Source organism: Grammomys surdaster, unplaced genomic scaffold (assembly GCF_004785775.1).
Source record: "Grammomys surdaster isolate TR1022 unplaced genomic scaffold, NIH_TR_1.0 129, whole genome shotgun sequence".
Lineage (NCBI taxonomy): Eukaryota > Metazoa > Chordata > Mammalia > Rodentia > Muridae > Grammomys > Grammomys surdaster.
In genome coordinates, this window is record NW_021604587.1 from 19,264,872 (window position 1) to 19,278,801 (window position 13,930).

Consider the following 13,930-nt stretch of genomic DNA (forward strand, 5'->3'; position numbering starts at 1 on the left):
TCTCTCTCTCTCTCTCTCTCTCTCTCTCTCTCTCTCTCTCTCTCTCTTTTTTGAGACAAGGTTTTTCTGTGTAGCCCTGGCTGTCCTGGAACTCACTCTGTAGACCAGGCTAGCCTCAAACTCTCAAACTCAGAAATCCGCCTGCCTCTGCCTCCCAAGTGCTGGAATTAAAGGCGTGTGCCACCACCGCCTGGCAAGAGCCTATCTTAAAAATACACTGGAAGAGGCCTGTGGGATGGCACACACACACACACACACACACACACACACACACACACACACTAATAATTAGTCTCCTTTTTAAAGCTTCTAATTCAGCACTGCCCAGTTTGCACAGTGTACCCTACCAAAGCTCTTCTGTAAAAGAGCCCATCATAGCCCATCCTAGAGCTCGCTCTTGCTATTGCTGACTTTGCAAGAACTGATCTAAATAGGGAAGTCACCGGACTCGGGGGCTTGCATAAGATAGGCAAGGCAAGACATAACAATGTCATCAATACCATGAGGTTAATTTTTTTTTAGGCAAGGTCTCCTCCATCCCAGCTCTATGTAGACTAGTTGGTCTTGAACTCACAAAAATCCACCTGCCTCTGCCTCTGCCAGGATTAAAGGTGTGCTCTACCATGCTCACTCACAGTTACCAACTTACCCAAACTTTGTTTCCTGGATTCTCCTTCTGACGGCCAGAGAAATATATAAAATCAACCCGATGAAAACAAATCCACAGAAGCAGCCGAGGATGATGAGCATAGACTCGGTGTTGCCAGGAGCTGGGGTTGATGAGGGCGCGTAATCTACCCTACCTGGAACACACCCAAAACATGCATTGGAAATAGTTTTCTGGGATTCAAAGTATACAGAATACATGAACTTGCAAATCCTTTACCATTTTGTGAGCAATGAATGCAGATCATTCTCACTTTGTGCAAGGTGAAATGATTCGGAGTTTTAACTATCTGTGAAAGTAGAGGCTGGAGAGATGGCTCAGGAGTTAACAGCACTTGCTGCTCTTGCAGAGGATGGAGGTTTAGTTTCTAGTGCCAATGCTGGATGGCAGAACCGCCTGAATCTCCAGCTTTGAAGAGTTCCGACACCCTCTGTGGTCTCTGTGGGCACTGCTCTCCCGTGCGGAGCAGTGAGATGTGCTCCCATGGGACACAGACAGGCACACAATGCACACTAATCAACACAAATAAATCTTAAGAAGACAATGAGACTAGTTAGATTATATCATTCCACAGTAAGTGCCAGTCAAAACGACACAGTGAACTCCACAAATGTATGTAACTTTCACTTGTCAACTAAAAAAATAACCAAATGTTGGTAATAAGAAGAAAAGGAAAAATTTGGAAAACTAGTATTTGCTTGGTGCACAGTGTTTTCCCTTTCTTCCCTTCCTCCTTCTCCCCCTCCATTCCTATCTTCCTTTCACAGGGTTTCCCTACACAGTCCAGGCTGGTATCCTGCTCTTTATCCCCATGTCTCTCCCAGGCTAGCAGTCCAGTGCACCACACCTGGCTTGTGCAAAGTAAGCCAAAACAGTAGGATAGAAATAACAAAGTTATTTCTTTGTCCAACAAACAAACAAACAAACACCCAGCAACAACAACAAAAAAAACAAGAGACATTTAAACAATGTTTGTTTGCTAGCCATGCAACTGAGCACACGGAAACACCTCTGTGTTGCAGGGAGCTGTCATGTTCTTTCCTAAGTTGGACTATAATTTCAACGTTTTGTCTTCTTGCTCTTGGTGTTGTAAAGTATCTCTGTGCGCTCCTTTACTGGGAAGGTTTTGTTGTGAGGGGATGACACCCAGGGCCTTGTGAATTCTAGGCAAGTGCTGTGTCCTTAAGCTATACTCCCAGCCTCTAATGTAAGGGTTTTGTTTGGTTTTGCAGGTTTCCCTTTAACTGGAACATTATCATTGTTTCAGTCTCATACTGGGCTTATGTAAATACATTTACAACTGTGCTTAAGCCAATGACTTCACCAAACAGCAGTGGTGCCAACACCCCCACTCCACCTACCTTCCATTCCTTACCTTCCAACACCCTCACCCCCCACTACTTTTTCATATTTTCACTAATAGCTTCTGTCAATATCCATGTTTGGAAAAGTCATTTGGATTTGCTATCGGAAGGCAAGGAAGTCATGTGGGCATGTGTCTTTGCCATGTGTATGAACTGAATGACAGGTCAGTTACTGACAAGCCTGGGAACATGATAGGACTACCTATCATGTGTGGAGACCCTGCACATCTGTCACTCACAGTGACCAATGGCAACGATACGTTTTGTACAATAATTCTCGTAGGAGAGTAACTAAAATTTGAACCGTACAGCTAAGAGGAACTGGTGCTATTTAGACCGCAGTGATGGGTGTTTTTTACATACTGGAGCATTGCAAAGTGATTCTGCCTATGAAGCAAAGCTTTAAGATTGTTTACAGTTTGTTACACAAAAATGGGATTTCTGTGGTTGCAAATTCTGATTTCTAAGAAGGATGGACCATTATTGATATCCATATATTTGCCAGTGTGTGTGACAATGCGTGAATGCGCATGCATGTGGATTCCCATAGAGACCAAAAAAGGGCATCAGATCCCCTGGAGTTAGAGTTACAGGTAGCTGTAAGCTGTTTGATGTGGCACTGGGAACTAGGCTCTGGTCCTCTGTAAGAGCAGCAAGTGTTCTTATCTTCTGTCCTAAACTTTGGTTTGTAAAGCTGGCTCTTTTGAATCAGAAGCTGTCTTTGAGTTTCTTCCAGGTAGACACCCTTAGTCTCCCAAGCATTAGTAACTATGTCTCCCAGGTTCTGAGTCTACTGGCTTCTAAGGTAATCTACTAAACGGGAGAGCCTGCTTGAGGATGACCGGGAAAGAAACAGACACAAATGAGTCGTCAGTTATCCAGTCTCATCTGATATTGGGTGCAAAGGCCAGTTTGGCAAGAACTTGTAAACAGGTAAGTCATGCTGAAAAGATGGTTGGCCCAGGATTTTACAACAATGGTTTACTTCTGCTCGACCTAGGATAGGTTGGAATCAGAACAAAGCTGGCTCCCTTGATTTACAGAAGCATGAACAGCATTTTGCCCATGTGAGGCATCATGGTGGCTTCTTGCCAAAGAACATTCCAGCAATAGGCAAGAGATAATATGCATGGTTGGGCATTTAGCTCAGTCAGCCACGGCAGCATGAGGATGGCACCCGAAGGAAACACTTGATGGTCTATGAAGATTGTGTCACAAAGCACATTACTCAAGGGTTGAATGGGTAAAAACAAGGCAAGTAATAGCTTCAAACAGAGCAGAAACAAACATGGCAAACCAACAGTGCCAGAGGCAGCTACGGACCAGCAGTATTGCCTGTCCAAAATACAGTGTCATGTGCCTTAAATCAAATTCAACAGGTAGAGAGAGGCCAATTCAGTATTCTGAAAGGACTGATCTTCCTCACAAGTTACCAGCACTGACAGTAACGGCAGGGGTGTGGGAATTCTGTGAAGTTATTCTAAAGTTCTTTATCATTGCAACAATGCTTTTAGGTCCTTATTCTGCACTTGTCAGTCAGTCACCCTTGCACTGGTCCCACTTAGGCTGTCTGAACTCACAGTCTGCAGTCCACACACCCTGCCCACTCACTGTGTTCAGGGATGATTATTTTCACTGGCTCACTGAAGGGTCCAATGCCCCCTTTAGTGATGGCCGCGATTCTCACTGTGCAGGTGGCATTGTGGATTTGGACAGGAATTTGAGCCCAGCTGCCATTCTGGCTGACTTCTTCAGAAAGTTCTTTCTGGAAACAGAGAAGAGAAAAGGAAATGAAACACTGATACACAGTGGGAGGTGGCTCACTAGACAGCTACCCACATTGCCCACAGTTCCTCCTGAGGGAAGCCACCCATTCTCCATGCACAGAGGTCATGTTTCCACAAAGTTCCTTCTTCACAGGGCCATTGCCGGTGACTCTACAAGGGTGGGTCATGGGGTTGGGGGTTGGGGCGGCTACATTCTCAAGCCTTGGGAAACTAAGATCCTAAAGGCATGGCACTTATAGTTAGTTCCAGAAACTTCTAGAATAGAAGGAGCATGTAGTGAATGCTTCTGGATCAGTGGTTCTCAATATCCCTAATGCTGTAACCCTTTAATACAGTTTCTCACGTTGTGGTGACCCCTAATCAGAAAATGATTTTATTGCTACTTCACAACTATAACTTTGCTCTTGTTATGAATCATAATATAAATATCTGAGGTGCAGGATATCTGATATGTAACTCCCCAAAAGAGGTTGTGACCCAAGGGTTGAGACCCACGGTTTTAGATGTTACGAGCAGGACTGAACTCTTGAGACCCCATGTGCAAACGCTTACTCTTGGCACAATGCCACAGACTCACACTGTACCTTGGCACTATGCACCTGCCAACCACCCTTGATTTAGCCCAGCGTCTCTTCTCTGAAGTCCGGGGGATTCTGACTGAACACTCTGGGTAGATAGATGGGGGAACTGAGAGCATTTTCCCACTTATGCTTGGCAAATAGACAATTTGTGTGATTTAAAGAAAACTTTTTTAGATTTGTTAATTTTACGTGCATGAGTGTTTTGCCTGCATGTATGTCTGTGCACTACATGCAATCCTGTACTGAGGACGCCAGAGGAGTGTTGGATCCCTGGAACTGGAGTTAGACAGTTGTGAGACACTATGTGGGTGCTGGGAATTGAACCTGTGTCCTCTGGAAGAGCAGTCAGTGCTCTTAACTGCTCAGCCATCTCTCCAGCCTCAATTTGTGCAGTTTTGGAGGCCTAGGTTTACTTTTACTGCTGGTGTTTTAAAGCTGTTGCCATGCAACAGTGGGCCATGAAGACCGAGGGAGAGAAGCAACTGCAACACACACTGACACATTCCTTGGGCTTTCTAGACCTGCATGAGCACCTTGCTCTCTCTTGTGGGAAATGTATTTGGGCCTGGATTTTTTACTTTTGTTATTCATTTTTAGATAATAATAGAATTACATCATTTCTGCCTTCCCTTTTCTTCCCTTAAGGCCTCCCCTCCTTGGTTGCCTTCAAATTCACGGCTGCTTTTGTGTATGCATTTACATACAGATTCCTAAATATAACCTGTTCAAGCTATAGAATATTACCTGTATGTATATTTTCAGGGCCAAACAAAGGTGATAGCAATAGACATACCAAAGTGAATGGGGAAAGCAAATGAGGCCTTGGCCCCACGCAAAGACCTACAAGCACAAGGAATGCTGAGAATAGGAGAAACACCGATTGGTAATCCCATATGGGCCCAGCTTTTGAAGTGACAGTTGTGGGGCTGTCAGTCTGAAAGGAGACTCTGGAAAACTGTCTTCATCTCTTGATGTGGAAGTTTGATTTCAGAAATCACAGGTCATGTGGGGCACAGGTACCACATGCCATCTCTGGACTGGAGGTGTAGTTGGTGGTAACTTCATCGTAGGTTTGCTAGATCTCAATCCAGTCAGAAATGGCGCAGGATAGAGCTAGCTCGGCTTCAAGGACAGAATGGCCAGTGTGAGGTTTGGTCTATTGCTATGTATTGTAAAGTCAAATTTTGTTTACCAGGTTTTGTTGTGCAAACCTTGTTCCTTAATTTAAAACTATTGGTTAAATAAAAAATTGCTACAGCCAGTTACTGGAGGTATTAGAGGTAGGTGGATTTTGAGTGTTGCACTGGTTGGGGTGTTGCAGAGAGGGCGAAGAGGAGAAAGGACAGGGTGAGAGGAGGAAGCCGCCCTGAGAGGAGAGGGATCACGAGCACATGACCAGGAGAAACAGCAAGTATTTGGGATACACAACTGGAGACATGGCCAGGCCAGCAGTTAGAAAAGTAGATTAGGGGTTACCCCCAGTAATTGTCAAGCTAAATAAAATAACCATAGTCCGAGTCTCATTCGTGTCTAAGCTAGAAAGGGATAAGTATTGGTTTAACTCCAGGCCAGTCATTCATAACTGAGGCCTTCCAGTTTGGCCTTCTGGCCTTCCGGAGCTGCTTCCAAATCTAAACTGGAAGTGACCTTTAGTCAAGGGAGGGAAAGAAAGAAAAGGGGGGATACTCTGCCTCCCTCCCTTTTGTCCCAAGCTCTGAGCTCAAGATACTTGCCTAGGATTTCTGTTGTTGTTAAATAAACAAATGAAAAGTTAGCAATGGTGAAGTTGCATAGATTGATTCTTTTTAGAAAGAAAGTGTTTTATTTTGATAGCAGCTTAGTTTGTAATCATGGGTAATTTAATTTGGGGGTAGATAGTACTGAAAATCATCAGGTAGTGTTACTCCACAGTCCACACCCCGAGCGAGTCTCAGAGCCCCTGAGTGACTCGGGCTTCTCACTGAGAAAAAGTATACCGTATAGCTCTCAGCCTGATCACTTTCAAAGCAACGGGACTAACGCTAAATAGAGGACTGGGCCTACTTCTGGCTAAATACTGTTCTTTCCACCAAGGACTCAACGGTGGTAGATACATCATTTATAAGAGAAATTACCTATAAGTTAAAATAAAACACCAACTAGAAAAAAAATAACATGCCTAGACCGATATAAATCCTAACAGAAATTAACTTTGGGGGCATGGGGTGAGGGCAGAGAGTAAATGTAACAGTACATTTGTCCCTTGGGATCTGTACAGGGTTGGGTCCCCAAGCAAAAATGGCTGGGTGCATGCTCAGTAGTGTGTACACGCTTAGCTGGCTTAGCTGAAGGGATGCTCTGGGTGGGTTTCCATCCTCAGTATGCATACACAGACACAGTATTCACGTCACTTCCCCCGCTCCCTCTCAAATTCATACACACACATAAATACAATCGGCTGACTCCATGTAGTATAACTCATTTGTGTATTTACTTAAGGCTGACCTCCCAGGGTTGGATAACCTTTCATGGACCTTCCCTGGAGAAAACTAACTCTCCCTCTCTCAGCCACCATTAATTGATTGTAGCTCTTCATCTAAGAGTGGGGCCTTGTGAGATTTCCCCAACTCATGTTGGCAGGTATAAATCCTTTAATAACAGGTAATAACTGATAAGTGTTAATAGCTGCTATATTAGTTACATTGGTTTTATTTTTTTTAACAGTGTGGCTATATAGTATTGCTAGTGTTGTTAGATTGTTTAGGGACTAATAACTGGAACCTTTTATAATTTTTCTGTCCTATGGATCAATCCCAGGATCTTGTGCATGATGAACATGTTTTCTAGCACCAAATATATTCCTAGCCTCAAGAAAACAAAACAAACTCAGGGCTGAGATTATATGTGGTGGTACACACATAGAATCTCAGCAAGGGGAAGGCAGAGGCTGGAGGAGTTGGCCCAGGCCAGCCAGGATCGCCTAGTAAGGTCCTGTCTAAAGAAAAAAAAAAAACCCAAAACAAATAGTGAGATAGAGTCTCAGTATTTAGACCTGCCTGACTGGACACTTACCATGTAGACCAGGCTGAACTGACAGCAGTTTTCATAACCACAACCCCTCAGTGCTGGCATTATAGTCCAGCCATGCCTGGCTTGGAAAACAAAATGCTTACTAAGAGGCATGCTTTATTTTCTGAATAGTTTCAATCTGTGATTAACTGAATCCACAGATGTGCAAATCATAGACATGAAAGACCAACCATGGTTACAATCCCTACTTACCTGGAGCCTATAAGTTATTATGAAAAGCCAGAGAAGTTATTTTTCACTTTCTCCTTCTATTCCCAAGAGGAGTTAACATAGACAAAGAGCTAACCTGGGTAAAGTGCATGGATCAGGGTCTAGTCTGGTAAATGTGACACTGTGTATAACTGTCATTGTTCTGACTCTCAAAGGACAACAATGTTGGCAGGGCAACTGACAACAGTTGGGAAATAGGTCATTGGTTATCTCATTTTAAGGGTGGACGTATACATGATTAACATGATGATCAGAAAGCTATCTGTAGCGGGGCGGTGGTGGCACACGCCTTTAATCCCAGCACTTGGGAGGCAGAGGCAGGCGGATTTCTGAGTTTGAGAGTTTGAGGCTAGCCTGGTCTACAGAGTGAGTTCCAGGACAGCCAGGGCTACACAGAGAAACCCTGTCTCGAAAAACCAAAAAAAAAAAAAGAAAAGAAAAGAAAAGAAAAGAAAAGAAAAAAGAAAGAAAGAAAGAAAGAAAGAAAGAAAGAAAGAAAGAAAGAAAGAAAGGTATCTGTAGACATTTTAGAGGAGATTTAACAATTTTCTGTATACATACCCTTAAATGGTAATTCAAATGTAGTTTAAAAAGTACTCACACCTTAAAAGCTGAGCACCATGGTGGACATCTGTAATCCCAGCTACTCAGAAAGTTCAAATGAGAAGGCTGCCAGTATAATAACATGGCAAAAGCCTCATCTATTAAAAACTACCACCACCATCAACAACAACAACAATAACAACAACAACAACAACAACACCTCATGTAGGGGTGGGGAGATGGCTCAGCAGTTAAGAGCATTTGCTGCTCTGCTAGAGGACTGGAGTTTGGCTCCCAGCACCCATGATGGGTGCCTCATGTCAGCACCCTCTTCTGTCTTCCTCAAGCACCCACACATGAGGCGCACGTTTACACAGACAGGCACCCACACACATTCTTAAAAAAAAGAAATCTCAAAACATGAATATAGCAATGCCTGTGATCCTGACATCCAGGAAGCAGAAGCAAGAACTCTGTGAATTTGAATCTAGCCTGGTCTACCCAGTGAATTCCAGGTTGGCCAGAGAAACTGTTTGAACAAAACAGTAATAAGAAAACAAAACAAAGGATGTAATGTAGTCTTTTTGTTTGCTCATACTCATAGTCTTAATTCTGAGTTTGGACACTGTGAAATTGATTTAAGACTGAACCACTAAGTATCTACTACACATATCCTGTCTTGGGGTTGTCAGGGTGCAGAGCAGAACTATTTCCCAGAATGCAATGGGCTGTCTATGAAATGTGTACCATTGGCCAACTGCATATTTCTCGTTTAGTGAACTTTCATCATTCATCAACATAAGGACTTGAAAATCTAGTAACTTCTCTATTTCAGGAAATGAAATCTACTTCATAATATGGCTTCTAAATGCAATTTCCCATAATTATTCTTAAAAGTGACATTATAATCTTTGGGAGACAAGAAATTAACAGTACAACTTTGGAAAGAATTTCTTTTTTCCTTATGGGTGTGACTTGGGGTTAGACAAGGCAACTATGGTATTTTATTTTATTATCATCAAATGACTTTAACATCACCAAATATTGTATAAGAATTACACCCTGTAACCGATAACTGCATCTAAGAACATGGCCTATTTCCAGCCCCAAAGAACAATGACTTCAATGAGGAAAGAAGTATAATCTAAAAATGTGTCACATGAAGTAGCAAAGGTCACTTGTTAAAGGTGCTCAGGTTCATAGGCACTGAGGACAAACTCATACCTTCCTGTCATTACTTCTGAGGGTCCACACCGTAGAGCTGAGTGTGAGAATGTGCATTAGGAAGAGAGACATCGGCTGCTGGGAAGTAGCAGAGGGCTCTGAGAAGTGCTGGCTTTCCAGACAGCCAGGCCTATGTTCTCATCCCCAGCCTCCAGGTCCAGGCTTTGTTGCTGTGGGTGAGTCACTCAAAATCTCTCAGATTGTTTCCTTAGGTGAGGTGACTGTGTTTTTCACAACATTTATGTAGGAGTTAAACAAGTTCCCTATAGAAAACAGTGAACAGTCTGGCAAATAAATAAATAAATAAATAAATAAATAAATAAATAATCTGGTCTCCCCTCTCTATAGCTGAGGGCCTCCTCCAGCCTCGGCTCACAGTGACATGCGAGCCTTAGAGCATGGGAGGAAATTAAACTGTCTAGCTTCCCAAAGCAGTGGCCTTCTCAGAGATTACCTTCATAGCGAGCTTCTCCTCTAATCAAAGTGAACCAGCCTTGATTGATTCCTGGGTTTTTGATGTGGTTTAGAACCCTGGCCCATATCATGAGAATCTTGTCTATTTCTCAGGCCTCAAAATTATACCCTGCCCTTCTGGCAGAGAGAGAGAGAGAGAGAGAGAGAGAGAGAGAGAGAGAGAGAGAGACAGGGAGCAGGGATCACGTCAACATGCAGACATGTCTCTGCTGCTCTCATGGCCACTGTGAACTTAGGAGGAGGCAGAGAGGTCTATGTCCAAGAAAATAGTAAGTGTGCACCAACTTCCCTGTGATGATGTTAAAGGAGTTCCACATAGTGTGTGTGTGTGTGTGTGTGTGTGTGTGTGTGTGTGTGTGTGTTCTTGGTGCATGGTAGACAAGCACTCTACCCCTGCTCTATCACATTGTTTCAAGGCCACAATAATCTCTGTTGAGACTCCCATCTGATCTAAAATTACTACCCATAGCAATTACAGATTAAGCTAGCTAGCATCAGAGCTATACTCCCTAAACAATAAGATCTACAAAGCCCACGCATATGAAAATGAGCCCCTGCTAATGTTTGGGTAATTCAGGGTCAAGGCTTATTTACTATAGACTATTGAAGAGCCTTGAGCTTTGCTAGATCATACTGGAGGTCTTAGAAAGATGTACAGCATATAATACTTTACAATCTTATTAGCTCACTGAGCCTTTGTTTCCATGGAAAGTCCACTGATATTTTATGAGAATGGTATAGGGTAGAAAACTTAAGTCTACATTTGTCAAAGGCTCTCCTATTCAGAGGAACATTTTCCAGCTGGTTTAGATGGTATAGCAGGTTCCACACATTGGGTCCAAAACATGACAGATGCCTCCAATGAAAGGGAAAGACCCTGTGCATGTTTTCAGACAGTGTACAGATGAACAGGACCCCAGGTTGAACAAGAACACACTGGCATTTATGCCTCACCTTTGGATTTTGAGCTCTGATTTGGAAGGTGAGGGATATCAAGAAAAATAAAGCAAAAAAGATAAAATTATTCACTGAGGTAAAAGAAATATCCAAGCAGCAAAAATGAGAAGTTCTTTGTCTAATCAGCCACATGGTTCTCAGTGCACAGATCACAATTCTGAAGGATACTGGGAACACAGCACACAGCCAAGCATTGCCTGTGTAGCAGGCCCTTAGACCAGCGTCATTCACAACATTTCTATCATTACTGGTCTTCAGGACAGAAGGGTGGCTTTCACCCATGCCAGAAGTGGAAGGGATGGCCAAGCATTGGTTGGGTTTTAGACTTTTAGACTGCCATTGGCAGTCATTGGTCGCTGCCAATAAAGAAACATTGAAATTCCTACTTGTTTGACATAGTGATATAACAGTCACTAAAACAAATCACCCAGAGACCTCTTCCAAGAAAGTTCTGAAATTACACAAATACAAAACCCTATTTATAACAGCCATCAGTCAGAAATTTCAAAAATGTCCAATTTCCTGCCTTACATAAGAAGAAGTAGCTAAAAGTGCAAATGAAAGTATAATTGTGCAAAGTATAAAAGTGCAGAGGAAAGTATAACTGTCTCAGCTGTTGCCTTATGAGATGAAGAAATACAGGCCAGGTCACTGTAAACATCATTTCAGCCTGGTGGGAGTGGGGGGCTTCAAGCCTTCATCAGGACCCACTCTTTGCCTCCAGGTTCAGATCACGAGACAAAACCTTAATTTCAGCAGGGAATGTTCTCGAAGTAACGTGACCAACTCTGCCTGTTATTGTCACAAGGCACAAAGTACAGAGTGGGCGCAATGCAAATGACCTCATGACTGGTTGACTTGACCTCCGCAAGGAGGTAAGATACTGAAAGGTCACAGCCTGAACTGTGCCTATATTGTTCTCACTGTGGAAGGGACAGTCCAAAGGGCAATGAGAATGTAGGGCAAGGCTGGGGGTGAGTGGCAGTCATCAGGCTCTGGGGCCACTGTCCTTCATAAAGGTTTCTCCATGATCTTCAAGTGCACAACTCAAGGAAATACCCTTTAGGAAAGAAGCCTTCATTCAAACCAGAAGGAATAGCTCTTTAAACACACTGGTTTTCTTTAGAGCACAATGGGTCTACTAGTATCTTCTGCCAACAGAGAAAAATGAAATTCCTACTAAACTAGACAATTACCAAACCTTTCTGACCTACACTAAACATGCACCACTGTGGAATTGCTACACTGTCTGAACCAGCTACTCCCCTAATTTAGGCCAAGGATAAAGACATTTAACTTTGAGACAATGGGACAAATGTCTTGGGACAAGACGAGGGAATGAGAGGCTTCCCATGTCAGATTGCTAAAGATACTTGGTTATCATTCACATGATAGAACATGGATGTCTAAACCCGAGTATTTTTCTTCTATCACATCACCTACTGTTTCCAACAGCCTTTTTTTATTATTATAGGAAGGAAAACTGTCCTTTTGGAACAAAGCAATTTTTATAAAAACTGGATGACATGAAGTTGGAAATGACAGCTTGGACCAGGGCTATAGCTATTTACTTGCTCACCGTGTCTCTTTCTCTCTTGCCAAAAACTTCTGTTATCAGATACATGTGATAAAGAGGATAAACTTGGGATCTACCAGCAGGGTTAGATGGAGGAGGAATACGATAACACAAGAGGCATATTTTCCATGACCACAGTAAAGGAAAGTAAGGCAGAATCAGTCCTGTGAGTGACAGCAGCATATCTACCTTCTCTGGTCTGATTCCTGTTGCTGTGATAAACACCATGGCCAAAATCAACTTGAGGAGAGGAGAGGAAAAGGTTTGTTTTTGGTTTACACGTCCAGGTCAAAAGCCATCATTGAGGGAATCAGAGAAGGAATTTAAGCAGAAACCACGGATGATGCCACTTAGTGATTTGTTCACTGGCTTAATGCTCAAGTAGTTTTCTCATACAGCCTAGGGATAGTGCTGCCCACAGTGGGCTGGGCCCTTCCACAAATAGAAGCTTACTAAATACTCTCCTCTGGAGGCTGCTTACTCTATCACTCTCTATGAAGCTAAGAATGCTCCATGACAATCTTCTTCAGGGAAGAATCTGCAGAAATTTCCATGAGGCTATAAATTGCCAGGACGCTAAGCTCTGTAACTCCTGACTGCAAATTATGACCACTGGATAGTTCACAGCACTCTTCCTATAACAAACAGCCTAAATTTCTGAAGACAAGAGTCACATGATAGCACAGATACTCTTTAAGTACTTATTTGCTGATAAATTAATGAAAGGGTAAATGAGGTACTGAGAAAAACCCCTGAAAGACTCCATGGAATGTTCTAGCTTTTTAGTCATCTCTAATTTTTACTACATTGCTTGTGTGCCATTGAAAGGTGCCTTGCCTTGCTCAGTCATAACAAGTCCCACAGAATGAAAGTTTGTGAAACACAATGCAATCTGTAAGTCAAAAGGAAATGACTAAGTGTGCTTTTAGGGGGCAGACTTACGGAAGTCCCCGCATTCTCCCACACGTGAGATATCCGGTAGCCCACCAGTTCCCCATCCTGCCGCTTAATTGGAGGCTTCGTCCATCTGATATCCAGGTTATTGTTAGACTCGTTCAGAAACACAGTGATGTTTAAAGGTGCTACTGATGGAGCTACGAAAGAAAGAGAAAGATGAAGAGCCACAGGAAAATGACATGCAGCATTTCATTTTCTTCTTGGTTATCAAGTGTTTGGGTTTCAAATATTTTATGAAAGACCCAGACGAATGGTAAATTCCTATCCTCTTTGCAATTAGGGACCACTGAGAACCCAGCAATGGCACAAGCCTTTAATCCAGTAGTCCCAGAAACCCTGGGAGGCCACAATAGGAGCATCACAAGTCCCAGGCCAGAGTGGGCAACTTAGTGAAATTCTGTCTCAAAATAAAAAGTAGGAAAAAAATGACTGAAGATATAGTTGATTGGTAGAGTCCATTGCCTAGCAGGTCCAAACTTTAATCTCTGGTTCAGAGGAAAATAAAAAATTCCATGAGAAGA

At 42.9% G+C, this 13,930-nt stretch overlaps 1 protein-coding gene across 1 annotated transcript in view; it reads right to left on the bottom strand.

Annotated features, from left to right (window-relative positions):
• Mertk (MER proto-oncogene, tyrosine kinase) overlaps positions 1–13,930 on the bottom strand; it is a 105,846-nt gene that overhangs the window by 26,458 nt on the left and 65,458 nt on the right. Inside the window, exons 8-10 of the mRNA XM_028755613.1 lie at positions 13,395–13,546; positions 3,643–3,796; positions 650–803 (exon numbers count right to left, since the gene is read on the bottom strand). Coding sequence (XP_028611446.1) covers positions 650–803; positions 3,643–3,796; positions 13,395–13,546 — 460 coding nt within the window. The remainder of the gene's footprint in view (positions 1–649; positions 804–3,642; positions 3,797–13,394; positions 13,547–13,930) is intronic.